We start from the raw sequence: 27741 nt of genomic DNA on the forward strand, positions 1-27741 counted from the left end.
ACTTTAAATAATCGTACTGTTACTCTTAATTAAATTACAAATTAATAAAGTTAACCAGGAAGAGGGAATTATAGACATAAAAGCCCAAATTGGTGAAATAGAAAACAAAAATAGCAAAAAGGTGGTTTTCTGATAAGATAATAAAAGTGTAATAAATAAAACAGATAACTCTCTCATGAACTTGATTAAGGAAAAAGAGCAAAACTATAAAAGCTCAGGCAAGGAAAAAAAAAGAGATGAGAGATACAGAAGACATAAAATCACTAAAAGAGAAAATTAGTTGCTACCAAGTGGCAACATAAATGAAACTCTTGAGGAGTTAAATAGCAATGAATAAATTACCCCAAAAGCTGCAGTAAATTTATTTAAAGCAAATTACCATAAAACAGACTAAGAGGAGATTAAAGATCTCCTTTAAAACATGTACCAGGCCCAGACGGTTTTACAACTTAGTTCTAATATTTAACCTTTAAAGAGAAGATAATTCCAATGTTCTTCAAACCGTTCCAGGACACAGAGAAAGGCAGACAGAGTTCCCTTTTGTAGAACATTTGTATTCGCACACACCTGATGGCAGATTTCCTGCTCTTTTGAACCTGAGGCCCTGTTATTTCTAGGATCAGATATCAGGGATGTCTTTCATCAACACTGAGAATACAGTTTCACAGTATTAATGGCTATTTAATGGATACATGATACTTTCTTTAAGCCGACCTCTACTGATGGATACGTTGGTGGTTTGCTGTCTTTTGCTATTTAACAATTGCAGAAATCAGTATCCTGATAATGGATCATTTTGCAAATGTGCACCGTCAGTGTAGAATAAATTTCTGTAAGGGTTTGAAGGGCATATGCAACTTTCATTTCATTGAAATTATCTTATTTGTCTCCATAGAAGTTGTACCAACTTAATCTTCCAACATCAATGACTGTGGTGGAGGGTACATTCACCTATCATTCTCTTATCATTCATACATTCACCTATCAAACTCTTTAATATTCAATAATCAGATAGGTTTAAATCAGATAGGTTTAAATCAGATAGGTTTAAATCAGATAGGTTTAAAAATCTCATGGCTTTAATTTGTATTTCTTGTATCATAATCGAGGTTCTCAGCAACTTTTCATCCTTAAGAATCACTGGTATTTCCTTTTCTGAGAACTGTCTTTGTACCTTTTATTCTTTTGTCTTCATGATTTACAAGAGCTTCTTAATATATTGATGAAATTAGCCCTATGTCTATGATATGAGTGCTAACTATTTTCCCCAGGATATAATTTTTAAAAATTATTTTTCGTATTTTTTGCTATGCAAAATATTTTTATTTTCTATATTTTTTTCATTTAGGCATAACTGATGTATAATAAACTGCATGTTTAATGTATACAATTTAGTGACTTTTTCCCCACAATTTAGTAACTTCTGACATACAATTAAACCATTGCCACAATGTGTTGAACATATCCACCACCCCCCAAAATTTCCTTGAGCCCTTCTGTACTCCTCCTCCCAACACGGTCCCCGTCCCCTCACCCCCCTCCCAAGGTAACAACTGATTTTTTTGTCACTCTAGATTTGTCTGGATTTTCTAGAGTTTTATATAAACAGAATAATACAGTATGTGCTCTTTTCGGGTCTGGCTTCTTTCACTCATTGTCATTATTCTGAGGTTTATTTAGGCTAGTACTTTTCATTTTTGAGTAGTATTCCAATGTACGGATATGCTACAACTTAAAAAAAATTGCCCAAACGTTATGGGTATTTGGGTTGCTTCCAGTTTTCATAAAACTGCTATGAATATTCCATGGACAAGTGTCAGTATATGCATCTGCTCTTATTTCTCCTGGACAAATACCTAGGAATAGAATGTCTGGATAATATGGTGGGTACATATTTCACATTTTGGGGAGTGGCCAAACTGTTTTCCAAAGCAGCTGCACCATTTTGCATCCCCACTAGGAGAGTATGAGTTCCACTTTCTTTACCAGCACCTGGTACGGCCAGTCTTCTTAATTTTAGCCAATATAATGATGTACAGTAGCATCACATTGTGGTTTTAATTTGCCTTTCCCAAATAACTAACGATGTTGAGTATGTTTTTATGTGCTTGCCCATATATCTTCTTAGATGAAGTCTCTGTTCAAAGCTTTTGCCCATTTTTATCTGTTGTCTTACTATTCAGTCATAAGTGTCCCTCATGTATTTTGGATACGAGTCCTTTATCAGATGTATGATTTGAAAATATTTCCTTCCAATCTCCGGTTTGTCTGTTCATTCTCTTAGTGTCCTTCAAAGTGAAGCCTGTAATTTTGTTAAGTTCAGTTAATTTGTTCTAATTATGGCTTTTGCTTTTGGTGTCATGTCTGAGAAATCTTTAACTCAAAGTCACACAGATTTTTTTCCTATGTTTTCTTCTGTATTTGTTGGCTTTAAATTTAGGCCTCTGGTAAATTTTGAGTTAGTTTTTCTATCTGATGCAAGATGTAGATCCAGGTTCATTTTCTGGCATATGGATATCCAGTAGTTCCAGTGCTGTCTGTTGAAAAGACTACCCTTTCTCTACCAAACTGCCTTTGTACCTTGATCAAAATTCAGTTGTCCATAGATGTGTAGGCCTCTATGGACTCTCTAGTCCGTTCTGTTGATCTGTTTGCTCACCTTGATGCTACTACCACACTGTTGGTGTAGCCCTCCCACTTTGTTCATTTTCAAAGTTGTTTTGGGGTTCTAGGTCATGTGCATTTCCATATGAATTTCAGAATCAGTTTGTTAATTTCTACAAAATGCCTGCTGGGATTTTCCCTGATATTACACTGGGTGTAGAAATCAATATTGAATCTTGTGGTTCATGAACATGGTATACCTCTCCATTTATTTAGATATTCTCTCAGTTCTTTCAGCAATATTTTGCAATTTCCAGTGTACAGCTCTCACATCTTCTGTCAGATTAGTCTCTAAGTATTTCATATGGTTCATGTTACTGTAAGTGGTATTTTAAAATTTCAATTTCAGATGATTTCCCGCTAGAACATAGAACTGGAATTGATTTTTCCATGTTGATCTTGCATCTGCCACCTTGCTAAATTCACATATTAGTTCTTGTAGTCATCTTATATATTCACCAGGTTTTCTACACATATAACTAGGTCATCTGCAAATAAAAACAGTTTTATTTCTTCTTTTCCAACCTGGGTGTCTAAAATTTCTTTCTCTCGCCTTCTTGTTGTGTTCCTGACCTTAGGGGGAAAGCAGTCAGTCTTTCTTCATTAAGAAGTTATAGCTGGGACTTCCCTGGTGGCGCAGTGGTTAAGACGCCGTGCTCCCAATGCAGGGGGCCCAGGTTTGATTCCTGGTCAGGGAACTAGATCCCACACGCATGCCGCAACTAAGAGTTCACATGCCACAACTGAGGAGCCTGCCTGCCGCAACTAAGACCCGGCACAACCAAATAAATAAATAAATAAATATTTTTAAAAAAATAAGCTATAGATGTAGTTTTTTCATTAGAGCTTTATCAGGTTGAGGAAGCTCCTTTCTGTTTTCTACTTGCTTTTGTAATACTTGGCTGTTGGATTTTGTCAAGTTCTTTTTCTGCATCTATTGAGAAAATCGTATGGTTTTTCATTTGTTAATATGGTTAACTGACTGATTTTCTAAAATGTCAAACTAACTCTGCATTCTCGAACCCCAGTTGGTCATGATGCATAATCTTCTAATATATTACTGGATTTGATTTGCTAAAATTTTGCATCTATGTTCACGAGGGATACTTAACTATAGCTTTTTTTCTTACAATGTCTTTAGCTATAGCTTTCTTTTCTTACAATGTCTTTGGCTGGTTTTCAGATCAGGGCAATGCTGGCCTCATAATGAGCTTGGAACTATTCCCCCCTTTTCAATTTTCCAGAAAATGTTGTCTAGAATTGATTTTATCTTTCTTAAATGCTTGGCAGGATTCACCAGTAAAGCCATGTGGTCCTGGAGAATGTCTGGGGGAATGTTTTGAACTATAACTTTGATTTTATCAGCAGAGAGAGAACTGTTCAGGTTATCTGTTTCTCGAGTAGTTTACATCTTTCAAGACATTTGCCCATTTCACCTAAGTTGCTGAATTTAAAGACTTGTAGAGCGTATTCCCGTATGACCCTTTTTATATCTGTAGCATCGGTACTGCCACATCGCTCATTTCTGATACTGATACTTTGTGTCTTCTCTCTTTTTCTCCTGATATTTCTGGGTAAAGGTTTATCAACTGTATTGATCTTCTTCAAACAAATCGGCTTTTGGTTTCATTATTTTTTCTCTTGTCTTTGTTCCATTTCATTTGTTTCCCCTCTGAGCTTTATTATTTTCTTGTTTCTACTCCTTTGGGGTTTAGCTTGTTACTCTTGCTCTAGTTTCTTATGGTAGACGCTGAGGCCGACTGGAGCCAATGCTTTTCTAGTGCACGTGCTGGTGCTCTGTGTTGCTTCCTGGGTGCTGCCCTTAGCAGAGCCCACACGTTTTGATATGCTGTGTTTTCATTTTCATTGAGTTCAACATATTTTCTAGTTTTCATTTGGATTTCTTCTCTGACCCTGTCCTATTGGAAGCATGTTATTTAGTTTCCAAATATTTGAGGATTTTTCGGAGATCTTTTTATTATTGATTTTCAATTTAATTCCGTTGTGGGGTCAGAGGACAGACTTTATATATCACTTGAATCATTTTAAATGTACTGGGATTTGTTTTATGGTCCAGAACCTGCTTCTACCTTGGTAAATGTTCTGCATACACTTGGAAACAGTATGTTCTCTGCTATTGTTGGGAGGAGTGTTCTGTAAGTGTTCATTAGGTCAACTTGGTTGAAAGTACTGTTCAGAGTTATATCCTTACTGCTCTGCTCTCTACTTGTTCTATCAACTTTTGAGACAGGTGTATTAAAATCCCCAATTCTCATCCTGGATTTGTTTCTTTCTCCTTTTATATATTATTCATTATTTTTTCCCTTTCGGCTACTGGCTTTGAAGTCATATTTAGATATACCAACTTATGAATCAACAGTCACTTTAATACTTTATATATTATAGGATCTGATACGGAGTACTTCTGTTATTATTTTTCTAAATATTCTCTAGTTTGGGATTTTGTTGTGTCTTTGACAGAGTTTAAAAGCCAGGAACACCACCAGTCAAAACAGTAAAATGCTGGATCCAATCCCCACAAAATCAGAAACACATCAGGGAATCCTTGCCCATCGTATTTCCAAATTAGCCTGCAGCCCCCTCCCCTAAGGCAGCACACAAGGAGCACAAGATCACTGGCGTAAACGTTTGACTGGACACAGCAAAAAATCAATTGTACACTCGTATCACAGTAAGTGATAAAAGCAGGAACAATACGGATAGTGTAGGTGGAACCAACCCAGGTGTGTCTATTCTTTAAAACTAAGGAGACAGGACTTCTGTCAAAAGCCTAACCGTTACTACTCTGGGCAGTGACACAACACGGGATGATTTTTCTTCATTATTCTCGTGTGTATGTTTCATAGGCTCTATAATGAGCATATGCCATGTTTTTAAACAGAAATAAAATCTCTTGAAATCTGGGAGTGGCCATCTTTTGGTCACGAAGAGATGGGCCGTGATGGGGTGACCTTCGGGCAAAGGGGTCCAGGTGGAAAAGCCTGGCTGTGGGTGCAGGCGGGGGGTGCAGAGCTGGGACGATGAGTGAGGGCCAGGCTACCACGAGACCCAGAGGTATCCAGACGGCAGCCCCAAGGGGACAGGGAATCCTGGGGGGGGGGGGGCGGCATGAGCAGGCACATTTGTTCACCTGCTCACTGGCTGTACAGAGCAGATGGGAGGGGGGAAGACAGTGAGGGAGATACAGAGAGACCATCCTCAGTGAAGTCCTGGGGCAGCTTGGAGGGGACGGGAGTGAGCAGCCTGGGGGAGAGCCCGTGAGAAGGTTCTGGTCCGGGAGTTCAGAACATGCCCACAGAGCTCGTCGGGCCTCGTCTCCTGCCCCGCCAGACCCCCACACCCATTGGAGGAGTCGCAGGCCCCAGCCTGCAAGACCTTGCGGGGACCACCTCCTCGGGACCCCGAGGCTGTATGAGTGATGTGCGGTGACCAGGATGGTCACCAGAAGTTATGACCACAAGTCCTCCCCAGAGCCAGGGGGAACGTCACACCCCAAGACCAGAACAGAGGGGCAGATGTCAGGAGGGCGCCTGGGACCCTATTCTTGTCCTGAGCAAGGCAACTCTGACCCAGGTGAGACCGAGGCGGACACAGACCAGGATGTCACAGAAGGAGAACCTCGCCCTCAGGGCTACACCAGTCCACGGACCACATGCTTCAAGGTAACCTAGGGGCTTGTTACCAACACACATTCCTGGGCCTCCTACAGCCACTGTGACTCAAAATCTTGAGGGGTAGGTCTCTGAGTCTGTGTTAAAAGTTCTCCAGGTGATTCGAGAGGCACCCAGGGAAGTTCCAACCTGAAGCATCACTGCCCAGCCCCGGCCAGCGGGGGCTCCCAGCCTTCCTCGCCGGGAAGAGCTCTGTCTGTCACCAAGAGGAGGACTTCCGTTTCTGCCAATAAGTGGGTCTGATGCCATGAAAAGCCTCTCTCTGCAAGTTCCGGAACAGAGCCAACCTCCTGCAGGCTCTGCTGAGCTCACCTGACAGGGAAGGGGGTGTCCCCATGGCCAAGAGGGGAGCAGGTGCGCCCTGGCTCTGACCCGCTGGCCTCTACGGGTTGCCCACCTGAGGAGCCCCAGTGTGGGCGTTACTGCCCCCCGAGGGGAAGAGGCCGCGCCTGGAGGCAGCATGAAGCAAGAACTGGCAGCTGAGACTCCACATCGAAACGCTGAACCAAGAGCCAAAGGGTGACGCAAACCACACCACAGAGCCAGACAAAAGCCAGCCAAACCCTCGCGTCGGCCAGCGGGGGAAGGACGCTCCCCTGCCATGGCCTGAGCTCCTGGAGTGTAAGTGGTGGTGTGCTTAGGCTCGCCCTTACGGGACACTGGCTCTGTGTTTACGTGACACGGGTTGTCTAGAAAACCCCACACCTCTAAACCAACCCCACGCGTGTCCTGGCGTGGTTCGCGGGATCACCTCTCCAGAGCCCCCGGGAACCCATGGGAACCTCCACAATCACAGCCTACGCCGGGACCCACGAAGAAGCAAGCGTCAGAGAGTCCACCGCGAACAGAATCGGACTCTCCAAGAGGCGCAGGTGAGGGAGGGACAGGAGGGGTACGAGGAGATGAGCACATTCAAGGGGCTGAAGAATCCAAAGCGCTGTCGTCAAACGGGAGGAAAATACAAGACGCTAAGACCAAGCAGGTGAGCCCCTCACATGAGGACATTTGGAAATGGAAAACCAGGTGGCAACTGAAATACACACCTTGCCGGCTGGCACACAGCAAGAGTTAGGAAACCACGAAGAAGCTGTGCAGGATGCAGCACAGGAAGACCGAGACGGCAGGTTTGAGAGACGCCGAGGAGGATGGACCTGGAGGGGCAAGTGGAAGTTTCCAGGCGAGGTCAGAGCAGTTAGGGGAGGTACTGTTCTAGGACACGGTGGGGCTGATTTTCCACTTGACGCAGGACACAAACCCTCATTCAGGAATCACGACACCTTGTAGGCAGGACAAGTAAAAATAATCCACCAGCTTGACTGACTATAGTGAAACGATGGAACACCAAAGTCAAAGAGAAGGTATTCAAGGCCACCAGACGGGAGGAAGGGTCACCTACAAAGGACTGTCAGTTAGCTCAACAGGGCACACCAGCCGGGAGACAGTGGTGGATCTCCAGCCTGTCAGACAGAATACAGACCTCTAGTAACCTATAACGGAAAAGAATCTGAAAAAGAATAAATATATACACGTATATATATATATATATATATATATATATGTGTGTGTGTGTGTGTGTGTGTGTGTAACTGAATCACTTTGCTGTACACCTGAAACACTGTAAATCAACTATACTTCAATTAAAACAAATTTTTTCTATTAAAATAAATACAGATCTCAGCCTGTGATGTTCTACACAACTAAACCATTGTCCAAGAGCAAAGGCAAACTACAAAAGTTTCAGACGAGCAGAAACTGAGCAGGCCGTCGACAGACCATCCCGGAAGAGAGCACAGGCTTCAGGAGGAAGGAAACTAAACCCAGACTGAGAGACAGAAAACTCGCAAATCTGTCGGCAAACACACTCCTGTAGCGTCAGGACAAGCAGCTAACGCAGAGGACTGTTTACAAAGGCAAAAGCCAAACACGGGGCAGCAGAGCCCGTGAAACGGGAGGGTGATGGGGGGGAGGGGGTGCGGAGGGCAAGGAGCAGCTGCTGACCGATGGGACGGGCAGGCCGTCAGGACAGAATCGACTTGCACGGCCTCCACACGCGGAAGGCAAGAGGATCGGAACCCCGCCACCCCCGGCGAAGCCCATCAGACGTGAAAAGGAGCTGCAAAACCTCAGAGCAGGCAGGGCCTCCACGCCTCTGACGTGGTCCCTCCACGGAGCGGGACACGTGGGCTTCAGGCCCATCATTCTCCGAAATTCTCTGTCTGAAGTCTCTGTGATGAGAGTGCTCTTTTCACCTGGTGTCCTCACCCCGCCCCCACCCCACCCCCCACAGCTCCACCGTCACCCCGGGAGCCCCTGAGGTCACAGGTCCCACCTCCAGCTGGCTCCTGGCTCCCCCTACCCGCACCCCAACACCATGGCTGCAGGCCCTGGGCTGGCCCGCCACCGAGTCTCGCCTGTGGGCCCTGATCAAGTCCTGCCCGCTGCCCCGTGCGTGCCACCCCAGGGAACCACGCAGGGCACAGGGCTAACCCATGGCCACTCCTGCTCCGTGGCCTCCACAACCTGCCCCGTCCAATGCCTGCTGGGTCCGGGTCACGACTCATGCCCGAGGCCACCAGACTGGTGAAGAAGCCCCGCAGGCATCTGTGTGAGGTGGGTGAGGTCAGCACCCGCCCAACGCAGACACCGCGTGCCACGCCCAGGTCACCTGGCAGACACGCAGAGGTGTGGCTGGCCCCCGAACACCTCTGTCCAAGATACTCCTGCCATTCGCTGGCCTTTCCTCACCCTCCCAGCCAGTTCCACTCAGCCCTGACGTCACCTCCTCCTAGAAGCCTTCCCGGACCTGCCGGGCTCAAGCCAGGTACTCAGCCCTCAGAGGCCCACACACTCTGCCCTCTTGCTGTCGCCTTTCTTCCTCCCTGGATGTCAAGGAGCGCGAACAGTCCCTGGAGAGTCAGGATGGCGCGAGCAACCGAGTGACCGGAACCTGCAGGGGGGTGGGCGCCGTGCAGGAGGGACCCGGGCCACACCGGCCACCTGTCACCGCTCACAAGATCTTCCCTGAAGACGGGCATCCACTCGGAAATCAGAGCGGCTCAGACCATGCCCTAGAACCCACGAATGAGGGGGAGCAGGTCTGCCTGGGACACGGGGCCTGAGGGTCACAGGACAGGAGCCCAGAGAAGCTGCGAGCCTGAGACACAGAGAGATATCACTGAGGTGGGGGAGAGGTGTGCGGGCGGGCACTGCCGTGGGCAGGGGATACCCTGGGCTGGTAGGTGCCGTGGGCAGGGGGGCAGGCGGGCGCATGGGCAGGTACCGCGTGCTGGGACAGAGGTGATTTTGTCCAGCACGCCCCATCCTTGAGGTTCAGGTTCAAGGCCTGGGACTGGCGTGGCGGTGGAATTCAGCACGGCTGTTTGCGCCCCAGCGCGTGGGAGCTGGGCCTGCAGGCCTTTCCCAGTGATGGCATCTGGCCCCGGGATTAGCGCCCCTTCGCCCACACCAGGGCTCTTGAGAGCCTCTGGGTGAGGAGGGTTCAGGAGTGTCAGGTAACCCACGGGACCCAGGCCGACAGCTCAGGCTCCAGAAATCCGGTGGCTCTGGGCTGGGCTGACTTATCGCGTTGGCAGGAAAGAAAAAACTCCTCCGTGCGGGAGCATTCCACAAAAGGCGCCCGACTTCCCGGCACTTGTACCTCATTAACATTCCGTAGACATCGCTGAGGACTTAATAACGCCAAGCAGGCTGAATGGACGCATCGTTTCGGGCTGCTCCGCATTCAGCCACCAGCGAGCGACGCTCCTTCCCGCGCCCGACCTGCGCATTAGCATTTGCAGAAAGCCCCCATCTGCATTGCGACAATGGTCCTGCCCCAAATCCGGAGCCGTTGTCACAATTGTCCTTTGTACCCACTCCAGCGGGCAGGCAGGCAACGCGACCCAGAGGCCCGTCGGCGAGGCGGCCGGGCCAGAATCCCGACGGTGTGTGAGGAGGCCCTGGGCAGCCCAGCGCCCAGCAGGGTGGGCGCCCAGGCTCGGTCTTGCACGCCCAGCTCCCAGAGAGGACGTCCACAGGCAGCCTTGGGAGCAGGGAGAGGCCGTGGCTCCTTTCCAGAACACTTTCTGCCCTTCTGCCAGCAGTGACCAGATGCGGGAGGGTACATCACGGGTTGGCCGCCCACAAAGCCAGCACCAGGCGGACGGGGTGCCAGCCGCCCATGAGCACAACGTGAACTCACCACCCTCTGCCACGCTTGAGACAGTGACACCACCCTTGCAACCACCAGTAAGCTGAAACGTTCTGGCGGACGCGGGAACACTCTGGGGGTCCCGGGAAGAGGTCCAGGAGGGGAGGGATGGACACAGAAGTGACAGGGAACAAAGGCGCAGAGCGTCGAGGAGGGCAGAGCTGCAGGCACACACGGTGCTGGCTCAGGACCCCCAGCCCCACTCCACCTGGAATGGGGGTCAACGTGTACTACAGGCCACCTCCTCTCTGCCAGACCTGGGGCGCTAGCCACACAGCACGAGCGAGGCAGGGCCTGGCTCCCAGAAGCCCAGAACAGAAGAGAACGTCCGCGGGTGATAGCGGGCCAGCGGGAGCAGACATGACAATACCAGCTGTCCACAGGACAGGAGCAAGTGCTAGGGGGAGAAGGGGGCGTCCGGACACCCCAGAGGCCCCAGCAGCCCTGGGTCAGAGCTGGGCGTGGCCCTGTCCCCACCCCTCACCCTGTGTGAAGGTTTCTCACCAGAACTGTCGTAGCCGTCCACCGAGAAGTGTTCAGGCCTCCGCTCCTCCGAAGTGGGGTCGCAAGTGATGTGCGGGACCGTCAGCATCTTCTCTCCCGGGCTCACCCCGTTATCCCTGTCCAGTTTGAACTTTTTTTTCTTTACCTAAAAAAACCAGACAATAAAACTGTCAGTTCCTGGGTGTCGTCTGCCAGGCCGTCTGCTGGCCCCAGACCACCTCTGGGGCACCTGCCAGGGCCCAGGCCAGCGCCCTCCCACACAGGCAGAGGGGGCTGCAGCGTGTGATGCTGCCAGAGGGGCTCTGCCCAGCGGCTGCCCTGGGAGCTCACAGCCTGGGGGCAGGCAGACAGGAAACTAGCCAGCAGATAAACACACAGGAATACCCCAGGGCAGGTGGTAACGAGGGCTGTGACCAGCGGGGAGTTAGAGTGGGGCAGGGCGGGCAGACAGACTGAGGCCAGCCGAGGCTTCCCTGAGGAGGCGGCCTGGAGGGAGCAGGCCATGCTGGGATCTGGGAGAACCTTCTGGCAGAGGAAAGAGCAGGTGCAAAGGCTCCAGAGGCAGCCAGAACCTGGGAGCCATCTCCACGGATGGCGCGCGCATGGGCGCGGGCCAGGAAGGAGAGCTCTGTCGGGGTGGGCCACACCCTTCGTGCACGAGACTCTTGCCTCAAGTCTGCCCGAGCTTCCCTATCCTATGACCACAAGACCCTCTTCCCTGAGCCAGGATGCCACCTCCAGCCCCTGTGGCCCACCAGGCCCAGCATGGAAAGCCCAACACCAAGGCCCTCTCAAGAGCCTTCTCCCAGCAGCTGGCCAGAATCCAGCCCGTCCTGTTCCCGGGGTACTTCCTCGGGACCTCCCACAGCCCTGGCCATGGAGCAGCCAGTCCTACAAGCCCCCAAGCCTGGGGACACCGGGATGGCAGGAGCCCAGCACGGGGTGTACTCCCCCAGTGCCCACAGTGCCATGGGCCACGCCGGGCTGAAGCACCAGAGTCAAATCCTGGCCGTGGGCTGTGGCCGCATGGCCTCCCCGCCCGTGTGTGAGTGCCCCATCCTGGCGGCAGCGGGGGGGCTGGTTACCATGGCAGACTTCTTGGGCTTGGGGCTGGGGGAGAGCAGAGCATGGCTGCGGGGCGGCTTCCGGACGTAGATCTTCCAGGTGGAGGAGTTGGGGTTCTCGGCCGCGTAGCACCGCCACGCCGTCTGAAACCGGCAGAAGGGAGTGGTTGTCACCGCGGAGCCCCTGATGGGGACTCCCAGGGAGCTGCGGCCCGCCACTCCTGCCTGGGCCCCCTTCTGGCAAGACCATGGGGCTTCCTGGCCACCAGCCCCTTCCCCAGGCTCAGGGCCTGCCCCCACCCCCAACAGCCTGTTCCCTTCTGCAGCCCACAGCCTCATGGACGGTCGCACGCGGTTCAGCCACCACAGGGGCCTGTGAGCCCCAGTCCGTCTGCGCCCACCTCCACCTGCCGGTTCCCCCGCAGGGCCCCCGCCCTCCGTCCTGGTCGCCGGCCTCTCCTCGGGGACGCCGCAGGGGAGAGGTCACTGGGGGCGTGGAGGGGCAGGGCCCCCAGGGCCAGCAGGAGGCGGGGCTGAGTGTCCAGGAGGCAGAGCCCCCAGGAACCCACAGTTTCCGGGGCCTCCAGATGGCCTGGGGGTGAAGGTCTTAGGCCTTCACTCTAGAGATGCCCACGGCAACTACCACCAGGGTGTGGCCTGGAGGAGGAGACCCAAGGGGAGGCCACGTCTGGTGGTGGGGCTGGAGGGGGCGCCAGGAGCCTCGTAGGAGGAGGCACCCTGAGGGCCTCGGCACTGCCGGCCACGGGCGCTGGAGAGAGAGATGCCGGGCGGGGGCCGGGGAGGGCTCCTGGGACAGTGATGCCACCTCTGCGATGGGAACCCAGCGGACATGCCGCCCCGGCCCCCCCGCCCCCCTCATCCCAGCCTCGCCCTCCAGGCCCCGCCCTCCAGGCCTCTCCCGCCTCCTGAGAGGCTCGTGTGAGGCCGCACACACGCCCCACGGGAAGTCAGCGCCCCCTCCGCGGGCAGGCCGTCTGCAGCCTGATTTACGGTCTCCCCGAGAGGAGGCTGTGGCGCCGTAAAGCCAGGCCTGAGCGGGGGCCGGGCCCCCAGCTTTACGGCTGTTGCCTTCACTTCCTTCCGGGGCAGGATTAGCGTCCGGCCCCAGACGGTGGTTCCGGACAGGCTTACGAGGAACAGGATAGAGGCCCCGGCTGGGCTGCAGTCGCCGGCGTGACCCCAGACGGTCTCCGGGGGCCGTTCAGCTCTGGGTGCCCAGAGGGGTCCAGGCTGTGCAGGGCCGCACACCCACGCCGGCACGCGGTGACAGCCCTGCTCCGGGCCCCTGCCCGGCCACCCCTCCCGTAGCCGCGCGCCCACTCCGCCTTGTCGTCAGCCCCGGGCGGCCGCCGTCCGACACCCTCGGAACACGAGCCTCCAGAGGTCCCTGTGCCCGGGCCTTGCTTGGCACTGAGAGGGCCGCCCAGTCCTCCAGGCTGTTCCAGGAGCCTGGGGTCTCGGAGCCCAGCGTCCAGGGGCTCGGGGCCGCCTGCCTGCTTGCCCGCCTCTGGAACCTTCCTCTCCCACTGCTCTTGGGCTGGGAGCCTCTGGGACAGCCTCATCACAGAAACCTGCAACCCCTGCCCCGCCCTCAAGGCCCGGCACCGTGAGCCCCGGGCCCTGTAGGGGCAGCAGCCGGGCCTTCAGAAAGTGAAGCTGGCCCGTCAGTCCAGAGCGCAGCCCGTGCCGTTGGGTCACCGGTCCTCACCTCCTATCGGCCGGGAGGACTGAGCCCCGTGGGTGCTGGGAATGGCCCACAAGCATCAGTACTGCACAAGCAGGCCCTGACCCCTGACCCTGGGGGGGGAACGGCCACCTGGGGACCCCTTACTCTTCGCTCCAAGTCCTCCCTTGCAGAGTCGGGGGCTGGCCACAGAGGAGGGAGAAGACAGACACCAGGCGGCCGCTGCAGCTGGAGGCCAAGGGCCCACCGGACTGACCAAATCCGGGACAGGCCAGGCCACCTTCTAGTCCCCCGGCCTGGCCCACAGGATGGAGGAAGGTGGGCTCCCAGGCTCCTGTGCCCCCACCCCATCGGCACCCGACGGTTCCCAGGACAGGAGTTCCAACAGGTGGTCATGTCTGTGGCACGGATCGCGGCCCTTCCGTGTTCAGGAGGGTCCACAGGAGAGGGTCTCGGCGGCCCCGGGGGCCGGGTGAGCTCAGGGCTGAGAGCCGTTCCCAGACCAGACACGGCTCGTACTTGCCCGGGCAACACAGGGCCGGGCACACTGACCACCACACGACGGCGACAAGGCCGTGGCGGTGGCTGCCATCACCTGGATGAGCGAGGCTGCCGCCGGGATCTGCCGGTTGAAGTGCTTCTGCCTCTGCTTCTGCTGGACCTTCAGGGCAAAACCGGAGCCCAGAATCCCCTGCAAGGAACAGAAACCAGGGCTCACATCCTGCAGACGGGGGCGTGGAGAGACGGGCTGGGCACCGGTGGCCTGCTTGGCGCTGCGGGCCCCGTGGAGGAGGTCGGCGCCTCCGGCCCAGCCCGTGGGCAGCCCCACCCAAGCAGGACCCACTGCTGCCCCCACCCCCCCAGGACTGCTAACGGGATGGAAAGGGCCGGCTCACCAGGGGGAGCTCCCTGTCCGCAGAGGGGATCAAGCCATACACATACACATACGCTCTATGTGTACACACATACACACGTTATACCACAGCCATGCGACACACACGTGCACGGACAGACACACCTGCAATACACACGTGCTGTTCATTAAGGACTACCACACACAGAGAACATACGTGTGACACACATGCACGAGTGCATACAATGCATGCGGTATGTATACCTATGTGACACGTGCATAGACAATACACACGCACACAGATGCACACGGAGCACGTGTGCATGATACACACGGTACGTACACACAGACAGACTGCGTGATGTGTAACACGGGCACATGCAGTGCACACACACACGGTATGGCCACACACCTACCAGGCGCCTACATACAGAGTGAACTAGAAGACTCTACGGTCTCCAGGAAGAACAGGGCTCAAAGCCACCCAGGCCACAGTGCAGGACCCTCCCTCCCGCACGGCCGGCCCCTCTGCGGGTCTGTGGCAGCCACCACGGGCACCTCACCGCTAGCCTCAGCGGCCGAACGAGCCGGCCTGCACCCCGCTATTTGCCACGAGAGGCCTGGCGATCGCCGCGGCCCACACTTGCAAAGGACCCGCCGGGGGCCGGGAACAGGAAGGCGGCGGCCTCCAGAGGCTCTGAGGCGGGCGAGCTGGGGCCTGAATGCACCCCCTGAGGGTGGTCTGCTCACAGGGCCTCCCTGCCAGCCCCAGAGCCCGGAGGAGGCTGAGGAACTGTGGAGAGGCCCCCCAACACAGAGCACCTACCGCTGGAAGCGCAAAGAAGGAGATGGCGAAGACGGAGAAGCAGGAGGCGATGGTCTTCCCGACCCACGTCTGGGGCACCTTGTCCCCATAGCCGATGGTGGTGACCGTCACCTGCAAGGACGAGGGACAGCGGTCGGCACGCAAGCCCCAGAACCTCAGGCCGGGCGTCCGTCCGTCCAGCCTGAGCCCCGCGCTCCATCCGAGACCTGCCACCGCGCAGCAGAGGCCAGCGAGAGAGCCCAGCACCGAGCGGCCGGGCGGCTGAGAGCACGGTGCTCGAGCCCGCAGGGTCTGGGTCCCCCAGGCTAACGCCGCAGAGGAAGCGAGCCCCAGCGTACACACGGGCGCTCGGCGCCGACGGGGGTAGCCTCCCCGCCCCACCCCTGCTCCGTCCCCAGGAGGCCTGCCAACCGGGCCACCGATGTCGCTGTGCTCCGGCCCCCAGGAAGCCGGAAGCTCCCACAGAGGCCCACCCTCCCCAGAGAGCCCGGCCACGACGACGACACGCCACTTCCTGACGCCACCCCAGGCACCAGATGCTGCGTTTGCCCTTTGCTCGGAGGGAATCAGACGCAGCCTAGAGCCTCCTACATGGGGGAGCTGTCTGTCCAGGGCGTGTGCCGGGACAGTGGGACTGAGGGGCTGCTTCCACCCCACCCCCACCCTAGGCTTGCCTCTGCTGCCACCTGAGGCTTGCTCCCCGGCGGGGCCTCCGGCGTGAGCCCGCCAACGCCATCCTGCAGGGACGCAGAGCCCACCCTGGCTGTGCCGGCCACGCGGCCACACCTGTCCACGCCAGGGTCCGGGTGCGTGAGGAGCCAGCTCTGCGCCTGGCAGGGGGACCAGGGCGCCCAGAGTCCTTGCTCATCCCGTCAGTACACGCGCTCAACCCGTGGTCTCGCCAGCCCTGTGCTAGGCAGCCCGGCTTCCCCCTTCCAGGGCCCCCAGCCCAGGCCAAGTGAGGACGGCCCCTGGCAGCTCGGGAAGTTCTGCACGGAGCCTCCATGAGACCCCCCTGCCCGCTGAGACCGGCGGGGAGCAGGGCCTGGGGAGGCCCATTTCATAGATTCCACTGAACAAGGCCCAGGCGGGAGGCGGCGGCTTCTACAGCAGGGTCCTTGGGGCCCGCACACGTGTCCACGCGGACAGGGACAGGCACACAGGACGGCTCAGAAGCCCCGGGGCAGAGGCGAGATGTCCTCAGGAAGCAGGAGGGACCAAGAGCCTGGGCAGCGGGAAGGACCGCAGTGCGGGAGCCCGGGTTACACCGAAGAGCACAGCCTGGGGGCAGCACGGGCGCACGCTCCCACCCACCCAACACCCACCATGTGACTGTTCGTGGTCCTGGCTCCCGGGACCGCCACACGGAGCACTTCCTGGCAACGTCACCGTCCCTCAGACACACGTCCACGCCCGCTTCCAATGTGCTGCCCGTGCACGCGTGCACACACACGGATGGCCTGACACGGAGACAGGGAGCCGCACACGCACGCTGAGACACGCTAAGGCAGCAACGAGGCACACGCATGTGTACGTACCACACGTGGCGCAGGGTCACATGAAGAGGGGCCGGTGCCCGCATCAAGCCCAGCTCCCTCCAGGCCCAACGCCTCACATGCACACACAGGCAGTGCACACCTGGAGCCCGGCCCAGTACCTGCAGGGTGGAGCAGGCCAGCCTGAGGCCTTGGGCAAGGCTGAAGGCCAGCAGGCAGATAACGGGGCCGGGAGAACCTGCAGCTCCCCGCCAGCAGCCCCCAGAGGGTCTGCGCCCCTCGTGTGAGGCCTGGGCGGCAGCTGCCTCTCAGCACCTGGGTGCACGGAGCAAAGGCACATCAGGGCTGCACATGGGGTGGGGCGCCCAAGACGCCGCATCCAGTGTCTTCCGGAAAGTGGCTCTCATAGAATTATTTATTTATGTGTAAACATACAGTGGGTCTATTTTTAAATTTCTAACTTTCATCTTCTAATGCGGTATTGACAGACGTGAGTCCCGTAAACGAAAGCCTTCTGGGGTCTTCAGTCACTGATAAGGGCGTCAAGGGGTCCTAAGACTCCAAGTTCGAGAACGGCAGCCATGCAGGGAGGTGGGGGCAGGGTGACCTCTGAGATGGGCCTGAGTGTGGCCCTCACGCCAGGGGGCAAATTTTAAGCAGTGCCAGAAAACTCGGGCTTCGAGACAAATAACACATAATACAACCTTCTAATTATCAAAATTAAGGAAAAAAAAACCCACCAAGACAACTGGGAAACTGATGTAGGTGGGAGGAGGAAAGGGGCTGGCTGAGCGGTGCGGCCAGGCCAGCGGGTGGGGACACCCGAGGCCACCTCCCTTCTCGGACAAGAGCACTGGAGGCGGGACCCCACGTCCTCGCCGCCCGGCTGGGAGGTGCTGGGACTCCAATGGTGGGCAGCAGGAAGAAGCCAGGGGAGCCCCGGCCAGGTGTCCCCCACCCTGCGGTGCAGGGCACACTCCTGGCTTCTCAGACTCTGCCACAGACCTTCTTTGTCAAGTTAACGACATCCTTTCAGCTCTTTGAGGAAACAGCCCATCCCCGCAGAGCTGTTTGTTTTTCCTGAATTCACAGACACAAGCAGCTCAGGAATGGGCCGTTTTATAGCCTGCGTGCTCAGAACTCGCCCCCCATGGCAGGCGATCGGAATGCAGATCTGCACGCCCCCTGGGCACAGACTCCGGGGAGACAGCTCAGCGGGGGGGGCTGAGCCTAGGGTGCGTCCCCCGTCCCCCGTGTCTCTCCTCCAGGGACAGGAGGCACGAGAGGACCTGCCAGTCCCCCCAGCACTTTGTGTCACGAGAAGCTGGCGCTAGTGTCATTTTATTTCCTCCTGGACGCTGGCCTCCGGGGGAAGCGGGAAGGCCAGCCCAGGAGCCCAGCTCCACAGAGGACGCGGTCAGCCTGCAGCCACACTGCAGGCCATGGCCATCTGTCCAGAGGGAACGGGCAGCCAGGAGTGGGAGTGAGGAGGCACCAACGTGGACACTAGGGGCTCGCGCCGGGGGAGGGCACCCCCGTCTGGCAAACTCGTGACCACGCTGTGAGCTCGGGTCCATCTGCCAGAGGGGGAAACTGAGGCCGGGGGGTCTCACCACTGCTAAGTGACGGAGCTGGCAACCAAACCGGCTCCTTGGCGGGACAGCTGGAGAACAAGCCCAGGGCCAGAGGCTGCCGCGCTGAGGGGTCTGGGGCTCGCCCAGCCTCGGGCCACCAACATGCCCAGAGGAGGCTGGAAGGACGGAGCCAGGGAGAGGGCACCTCGGGGGAGGAGAGGTGTGGACAGAGGGGAGGCTGGGCGGGTGGCAGGACTGCCTCAGGACAGCAAAGGGTGGGAGCAGCGGTCCCGGGCCCCAGCTCCAGCCATCGTGGGGCTGCCCCAGGAGACCCCGGCCAGGCTTGCAGGGGACACCATGAAGGGGACAGAGGCCGGCACGTGAGGGCCGAGGGGACAACCCTGCCAGGCTTGCAAATTGTGGGTAAAAACAAAAGCAAACACCACCCCCCCCAAAACAAGCCCGCTTCCTTTCAGAAAGGAAAAACTCAGTAAACGAACAGAAACCCACGCGGGCCCAGGGCTCCTCGTTGCGTGAGCGCATCTTCTCCCTATGGAAACCTCGGCGCCCTGGCCGCTGTACTCTCGGGGAAAGGGTGCGGACCGTGGGGACGGGGTCAAGACCTTTCTCCCTCCTCGGGAGGGGCCCTCAGGAGCTTCACACAGTGCCTGGTGGGACGCTGTGGACACCCCGGGCCCTGCCCGGGCCGCGCCCACCCCACAGCATGGCCAGGCTCATGGCCCCTCAGGCAGGAGACTCTGCCTCGAGGGCTCCGCTCCGACGTGTCCTCCTCAGGGGGCCCTCACTGACTCCCAGGGAAATCACGGCATGCAGACCACGACTGACCACGACCAAGCCTCCGAGAGTGAGACCCCCAGGCGGCTGACCCCCTGCTGTGCCCCCGTGCCCAGCGCAGAGCGGGACTGCCGGGATGTGCCTGGTGCCCAGGACCAGCCCGGCCAAGAGGCCCCAGTCCTCCAAGGAATGTCTTGGAAGCAACGGAAAGAGTCGCTACCTTCCTGGGATCGTGGTCCCCTCAGGGAGCCCCACGTCGGCCCTTGGAGGTAGACCTGCCGCCTCCCATTTTACAGATGGGGAAACCAAGGCACAGAGCGGTCACACGCCCTGCCCTGGCCCCAGCGCAGCTGCACGGTGCACCCACCCCTCTGCGCCCCACTGCTGGCCTGGCGGGAAACACAGGTCCCTGGGGGCCAGGAAGAGCCAACACACGTAGGCGCGCACACATGCACACGCGTGTGCGAAGAGGGGCCGCTCTGTGAGTTAAGGTGTTAGAGGCCGGGAGCCGGCCGGGGCAGAGCTGGACCCTGGGCACCAGCAGGGCTAAGGGCTGTGACTGGGCCGCGGCAGCCACGAACACTCGAGTGTGAATTAGGTGGCTGGGGGGTCACTGCCTGTCGGCCAGCCTGGGGGCGCTGCCCAGAGAACCGTGGCCAGTAACAGCCCCTCAAATTCACAGCCGGCCTTCGCTGCATCCTCGTTGGGCGCCAGATACCCCGGGCTCTCTGTGTCCTCACTCACAATCCTCCCCAGCTCACGAAAATAGGCACCCAGCTTATACCCAGGGAGGCTGGGTAACCTGCCCGGGGCCACTCAGCAGGTCAGCAGCGGAACAGGATGGCTTCACACCACGCTGCCGCCCGTTTTACCCCACTACTTCCTGTGTCACTGTGTTCCTGACGCTGACCATGTTTCTCTCCCTCGAGCTGAAGCTGGAAAGTTCTTACCCGGGATGACAAGAGCTGAACACCTGCCTCACTGGGCCTGCTGAGTCCATGTAATAAAGTCGCCCCAGGGGGGTCCCTCAGTGGGTAGTAAGTACAGAGAGGCAGACCTGCCCTGTGGACCCCTACTCATCCTGCAAAACCCAGTCGTAAAGGCCCTTCTCTGGCTGGGCTCCCAGAGCCCACGGTCTCAGCCCCCTACACAACTGTCAACAGGTGCAGGATGGGATCGGGGCAGGTGGCAGCCCAGGGTCCTGGAGACCCTCTGTTCTTAGCTGCATAGCACCCCTGGGCTTTGCATGGAGTCCAAGCAGAGGAAAAGCCTTGAAGGGCTGGGGGCCTGGCCCACCACCCTCCGGGCCCACAGGGCTTCGGTTTCCCCAGCTCCAGATGAGGTCCTGACCCTGGTTCCACCCACTGGGCGGTGCCGACAGGCCTTGCATGTGAATATCTGGGAGGCCCTGTCCTCACCCAGACCCACCACTCGGCCCCCAGACCCTTTCGGCCTCACTCTGCCAGGATGCAGTCCAGCCTGGAGAGCCAGAACCTTCTGGAGCCAACAGCTAAGGAGCCAGACTCTTGTTTTAAATGGTGGCTGAATGCAGGGGCGGCTTCTAGCCTTTCCACTCTAAATTCTAAATTTAGATGCAGGGGGTAAACAGAGCCCGGCAGCCTCCTGATTTGAGAGACCCCCGGGCACTAAACAGAGGAGCCCGTGTTTGCAAAAACTGCTCTCCCCCCGACTCAAACTTTAACACAAACAAATGCATTTTGTTCCAAGGGCAAAGAAAAAAGTCTTCAATCCTCCCCAACACCTCGGCAGCCAGGCACGGGGCGCCACACTCCGGGTGAGGGGGCAGCTCTCACGCCCAAGTCAGGCGTCCCCACCTGGGCTAGCGGGAGCGGAGGGGACCCTCAGCCTGGAAACTGAGGCTTGGGGAGGGGAGAGACATTCTTGTGATGTCCACCTGGGATGGCGCCGGCCTGGGCTGAAGGGTGTCCACACAAATCCATGCCCACCCAGGCCCTCAGAACACAAGCCTGTTTGAAAAAAGGGTCTTTGTTGATGCAACTGGATAATGATCTGGAGAGGAGATGGTCCTGGGCTCCCTGGGTGGGCCCGGCACCCACTGACCAGTGTCCTGATAAGAGACAGAAGGTGCAGCCACAAACCCAGGAGCACTTGGGGGCCCCAGAAGCTGGAAGAGGCAGGAAGGACCCTCCCCCAGAGCTTTCGGAGGGAGCCAGCCCTGCAACCCCTTGATCTCGGACTTCTGGTCTCCAGATCCATGAGAGAACGCAGCTCTGTTATTTTAAGGCGCTCCGTCTGCGGGACTTTGCTGTGGCCGCTGATGCACCCGCTGTCCCGCGGGCCACAGACAGAACCGCTTTACGGGCACGTCAACTGATGCATCCACTCGTCCAGCAGACACCGGCCCAGGGGGGGTGCTGAGGCTGCCGGCGCCACCCCTGTGGCACCTACAGCCCTGCCGGCGGGGCCACACGCAGCAGTGGCCACCCCCCCCCCGGGAACCCGCCCCCCTGCCCTGGCTCCACAGAGGAAACACAGCAGATGGCCCACCCCAGCGGCCCAGACGCCCTAGTTTCAAGTCTGTCCCACGCATCCAGCCAGAGGTGCCGGTCTGGCGTGGACGCAGCGTGGTGGTGGGCAGTGGCCCGGCCGGCAGGCCTCTCCCTGCCAGGCTGTACCACCTGGTAGGCAGACCCTGGTCTGTCCGCCCCGGACGGGGAGCCACGGGGCATGGCAGGGCCGGGCTCGCTCCCCGTGTGGCCCACGAAGCCACGCAGAGGACGGCGCGGGACAGCCACCGTCGGGCGCAGCGGCCAGCTGGCTCTGAAGCCCCCGGCCAGGCCGCGCTTCCTGAGCTGCTCGTCCAGGACGTGCCAGGAGCAGAGCCATAACTCGAGCCGCGGCCGCTCCACCCGCCTGGACAGCTGCAGGGGCGCCACCGCTGTGAATGGGAGTCGCCTGCCCAGGAGCTGGGCGGCGGGGGTGCCGGGCCCGCGGGAACAATGGCCAGGCCGGGGCCGCAGCTGACGGCGAGGCTGGGGCACCGGTGCCAAGCCGGGCACAAAGGGGCCGTTTTCCCGGCCGGCGGGCGGATGTTTGCACAGGTGTGCGAGCGGGAGCGCCGTTCGCAGGGGCCGGGCCGGGGGCAGCTCCGAGCGGCCGGGGAGGTGGGGGCCGGTGCCAAGGCCGAGCACCGCTTATCAGCTGAGCCGCGGGCCGTCGCCCATGCGCTTCCCACCGTGCCATCCAGTCCCAGGGGTCCTCCCGGCTCTGGGCGTCCTGTCCCTCCACAGGACCTGCCTGTCACCAGGACGCCTCCCCTCCCTGCCCGGCGCTGGGCTGTCCCACCGAACCTGCCGGGGGGATGGGCCGGGGGCTGCCACGCCCGGGCCCGTGGAGGCACAGGCCTGCAGGGGGGCCAGCAGAGCTTGCCTTCCCTGGGCGGCCTGGCACACTGGAAGCTTCCAGAAAAAACGCTGACTCGGCCGATATCAGGCGCCCCTCCCCCAACACGTGTGGGCCTCCTGGGGGTGTGGGTGGAGGCACACGGGGCAGCTTCCCGCCCCACCCGGACCATCCGGGATGGGCCTCCCTGTGGAGGCTGGTGGGGAAGCCGGGAAGAGAGTGAACCCCTACCCCGCTTCCGGAAGGAAGCAAGTCAGGGACAGACACGGCCGGCACAGCCACTGCCCGGACCCGGGACCCCTTGGACCTGGTGCTGCCCCGAGGCCTCGGCCCGACATCGTGCAGTCTGCGACCCTCTCCTCTCCCTGGCTGAGCGAGCCTGGACGTCAGCCCCCAGCCCCCAGGGGCTCCCACCGGCCACCCTCAGCTTCGGGCAGCTCGCGGCCGGTCCGCTGTCACTAGCCCCTGGCACCCAAGTGCACCCCACAGGGAAGGGGGAGAGCCAAGGCCGGCCCACGGCCCAGAGTTGGCCCACGCAGCCGGCATTCGGGCTGCACCCCTGCCTTCCCCCACGGCCAGGGTCTGTCCGGGCTGCCTCAGGGCCCCCTGCATGTGCTGTTCCCAGGCCGGTAAGCTGCTGGCCACCCTGCCACTGAGAGCCCAGGACCTGTCTCCCCACAAGGCCCGAGCGGAGGGTTTGTTGAGGGGTGTCCTCTGCGCCCTGAGGCCCACACACAAGTGAGGCTGGGCTTCCGTGGTGAGCAGGCCCCGGGGGCCACACAGCTCAGACGTCCTGCCGCTGGCGGAGACCCCTGCAGCCACCCACAGCGTGGCCATGTGCCGCGCCCCGCGCCCCACGTCTCCCTTCCCCACCACAAGCCTGACCCCTGGGAGGAGCCAGCCCACGCTCCTGGACACGTCCAGGCCGAGGCCAGGGTGCTGGGTGCTTGCAGGAGGGGGACACGGCACACGCAAGGAGCCCAACTTCACAGGCGGGGGAGCCTCCAGGCCCCCAGCACAGAAGCCGGGGCACTGCTGTGTCACCGCTGCCCGGGGCCGGCGAAGGATTTGCGGGCCGGGTGCGCAGTCAAAACGTGGAGCGCTTTCCTTTTTCCCAGCACCCCCCGCCCTGTCGTGGTGGCTTTTGTTTGCTCTACAAAGTCACGCTCCTCGGCGCAGGGATACTGGAGGGGCCAGCACAGAACCTCACAGACGCGGGGCACAGGGTGGCGGAGGAGCCGGCCCCGGGGAAGGCGGGAGCTGGGACCTCGTGCGGCCGTCGTGCCCACTGCACAGTCGCTCTCCGTCCCGCCAGACTTGCCTCCCAAACGGCAAGTTCAAAGATAAAAACCTTACGGACCCCACATGGTGACCGTCGGGCTTTACGCATCCAGCGTGGGGCCCTTCTGTGCGTGGAGCCCTGTGCCGCCCGCCCGTCCAACCTGTGCCCAGGCGGGGCTTCAGGCGTTTGTGGGGTGGTCTCGAGGCGTAAGATCTTGAGACACCAGAGCCCCAGGGTGACATCCCGGCCCCGCCCCGCCCAGGCCCCGGGTGGGCAGTGGCCGCGTGGCCCAGAGGTCCCGACTTACCACCCCCCACCAGAGGGCGTCCGCGTAGCTGCCGAACTCGACCTGGCCCGACTCGTTCACGGCGTCCTTCTCGGCCAGGTACACGAAGTAGGAGGAGAAGATGAGGCCCAGGAAGCCGATGTACAGAGTGGTGATCAGCTCCTGGGAGACGGCAGAGGAGGTGTGACCAGCCGGCGCCCACGGGCAGCCGGGGCCCTGCGCACCCGCGCCGGGCAGACATCACAGGGGGCGGGGCCTGCTGGCGGCAAAGCCCCAACACTTCCCACCGAGTTGACATAAATGCCAGCGTGTCTCACACGCAGACAGCGGACTTCAGAAATAACATTTTTCCCAGCTCGTCAGTGGCAGTGCTGGGTCTCAGCCTCCAGGAGCGAGACCAGTGCCCTGGGCCGCCAGCCCGGCTCTGTTTCCTGCAGAGCCCCGGTGAGACGCGGGGCGGGGCCTCACGAAGGGGTGCGGGTCGGCCGCCTCCGCCTTCACGGCGCTGATCGTGATCTGCCCCGGTTTAGATTTCGGGGCCTCTCGGACCCTCTTCCGTGTGGCATTTCTGTCTTTCCATCTGCCCGACAGTCTCTTGTCCCGGCTTGAGGGACGTGGGCACCACCTGCCTGGCAGGCTGGGGACACTGGCCCCTCAGCTTGGGGGCAGGACAGCCCAGCTGGCTCAGGCCGAGGCTGGGCCGAGACCCTGTCCTCCCCCCCGGACCACCCACCTGGCGGTGGATGAAGACCACCGAGCCCAGCAGCCTCCACGTGCCCCCCTGGCGGTCGACGTGCAGCATCCGCAGGATCTGGAGGAAGCGGATGCCCCTGCGGAAGACAGGTCACTGGGCGCCCCTCCCGCATGCGCCCCTCCCCCTCCCCCGTGCGCCCCTCCCCCTCCCGAAGCCCAGGGTCAAGGTGGGGGCAGCACCCCAGGCCCGGAGCCAAACCTGTACATTTCTCAATTCCTTTGGCCCCCAGACCACCTTCTGGGGGCGGCCCCAGGATCACCCCAGTTTACAGACGAGCAGACGGAGGGCCCCAGACTGTCAGGTCCCAGCCTGAGTCCCAGAAGTGAGTAAGCGCTCCTGTCCGACTCAGCACCGGCCCTGAGCCTAACCGCCCCCCCCAGCACGCGGCCCCGCGGCTCTCACACCCCCGCACCGGGGAGCCCGCAGCCCCGCCTACCTGATGGCCGAGGTGGCAAACACCTGCCCTTTGGAGCCCACGCAGAGGACGACCATGGAGGCCACGACCACGATGAGGTCTGGAGGGGACAGCGCCACCGTCACCAGCCTGGCAGCTGGACACCGGCAAGGAGCCTGGCGGTCAGGCGGGACAGGGCCCAACAGTGGGGACACGGGGACACCTCAATGGGGAGACCAGGCCCTCCGTCCCAGGCACGTGCACAGGCCACCCGAGCCTACCTCCCCAGCCCTGTCTCGCAGGCCGCTGAGGGCAGCGGAAGCCCAGGTTGTGTTGAGCTTGACCAGACCCCCTGCCCTGTGAGCAGCCTCTTGGGACAGAGGACCTGGGCGCTGAGGCTGGCTCCTGTGTGGGGGACCTGGGAGGTCACCCCACTGGCCTTGGGATCCTGCCCTGTCACAGGCGGAGGAGGGACTCTGCCTGGTGGTGTTCGTGATGGGGGTCCACCTGCCAGATTCTGGGGGAGGGGCTCAGCTCTTGCCAGGAAACCTCGGGGTGAAGCTTCCAGGGGGGCGGGCGTGACTCACCGATGATGGAAATGGGCTTCCGGGCAAAGCGCAGCCGGCCCCAGATGCCCACGTACTTGCTGCGGCAGCCGGCTGACCAGAGGCGGACCACGTACTCCGTCCCAAAGAACACGACCAGGACGATCTCCTGCGGGGACAGAGGGACGTGAGCTCACCTCAGGCCCCTCCCCCCTGCACCCCTCCCCCTCCCCCGTGAGCCCACTGAGAGCAGGCGGCCTGGGCCCCCGTCTGCTGCATCGCCCACCTGGACAGGCCCAGGTCCACCACCGCATTCAGTACCATAGAAAAAAGATTAGACACTATGACTAAGTGGGATTTATACCTGGAATGCAAGGACAGTTCAGCACATAAAAATCAACCAATGTAATACATGACATTAACAGAACGGAGGGAAAAAAGTCACATGGTCTCCTGATCGCAACGGATGCAGAAAGAGCATTTGACAAGATTCAGCACCCTTTCATGATAAAAACAGTAAACAAACTAGGAATAGAGGGAAACTATCTCCGTGTAATAAGCGCCATATATGAAAACCCCGCAGCGAACGTCATATCAACGGAGAAAGGCTGGAAGCTTTTCCTCTAGGATCAGGACCGAGACAAGGATGCCCACTCTCACCACGTCTATTCAACAGAGTACTGAAGTCCCAGCCAGAGCAATTAGGCAAGAAAGAGAAATAAAAGGCTTCCAAATTGGAAAGGAAGAAGTAAAATTATCTCTGTTCACAGACGATATGATCTTATGTGTAGAAAGCCCTAAAGATTCCATGCGAAAACCCTGTTAGATCTAATAAATGAGTTCAACAAAGTAGGATACAAAGTTGATCACAAAAATCAGTTGCATTGGGCTTCCCTGGTGGCGCAGTGGTTGAGAATCTGCCTGCCAGTGCAGGGGAGACGGGTTCGAGCCCTGGTCTGGGAAGATCCCACATGCCGCGGAGCAACTGGGCCCGTGAGCCACAATTACTGAGCCTGTGCGTCTGTAGCCTGTGCTCCGCAACAAGAGAGGCCGCGATACTGAGAGGCCCGCACACCGCGATGAAGAGTGGCCCCCGCTCACCACAACTAGAGAAAGCCCTCGCACAGAAACGAACACCCAACACAGCCATAAATAAATAAATTAATTAAAAAAATCAGTTGCATTTCTATACACAAACCATGAACAATCTGGAAGGGAAATTATAAAACAATTCCATTTACACTAGCACCAAAAAGAATAAAGTACTTATGAATTAACCAAGGAGGTAGGACACTTGTACAATGAAAACTAAACAATACTGTTTAAAGAAATCAAAGACGACCAATAGATGGAAACACATCCCACGTTCACGGATTGGAAGACTTAATACCGTCAAGACGTCAGTGCCACTCAAAGGGATCTGTAGACTCAATGCAATCCCTCTCAAAACCCCGATGACAATTTTTGCAGTAATAGAAAAAGCCCTCAGATTCACACGAAATCTCAAGGGCCCCTGGATAGCCAAAACAAGACGTGGTCCATCCACACGACGGAATATTCCTCAGCCTTAGAAAGGAGGGAAGTGCTGGCACAGACTACAGCGTGGATGGACCTGAGGATGTTGTCAGCTCACTTCCAGCTGGTGCCCTGCCCTGTCCCCACCCCGTCCCAACCCAGGGAACCCAGCCCTGTCTGGGGACTCCTGCTCCCATG

The 27741-nt window shown here is 58.2% G+C and overlaps 1 protein-coding gene across 2 annotated transcripts in view; it reads right to left on the reverse strand.

The window, feature by feature from the left end:
- KCNQ1 (potassium voltage-gated channel subfamily Q member 1) overlaps nt 1–27741 on the reverse strand; it is a 346354-nt gene that overhangs the window by 228891 nt on the left and 89722 nt on the right. For both annotated transcript variants that reach the window (XM_027090651.1, XM_027090650.1), the window contains exons 3-10: nt 26071–26197; nt 25526–25604; nt 25069–25165; nt 24357–24497; nt 15519–15629; nt 14435–14530; nt 12156–12278; nt 11071–11215 (exon numbers count right to left, since the gene is read on the reverse strand). In XM_027090651.1, coding sequence (XP_026946452.1) covers nt 11071–11215; nt 12156–12278; nt 14435–14530; nt 15519–15629; nt 24357–24497; nt 25069–25165; nt 25526–25604; nt 26071–26197 — 919 coding nt within the window. The remainder of the gene's footprint in view (nt 1–11070; nt 11216–12155; nt 12279–14434; nt 14531–15518; nt 15630–24356; nt 24498–25068; nt 25166–25525; nt 25605–26070; nt 26198–27741) is intronic.

The sequence above is a fragment of the Aethalodelphis obliquidens genome, unplaced genomic scaffold (genome assembly GCF_003676395.1).
Source record: "Aethalodelphis obliquidens isolate GAN/ISIS:26980383/991018 unplaced genomic scaffold, ASM367639v1 scaffold69, whole genome shotgun sequence".
Lineage (NCBI taxonomy): Eukaryota > Metazoa > Chordata > Mammalia > Artiodactyla > Delphinidae > Aethalodelphis > Aethalodelphis obliquidens.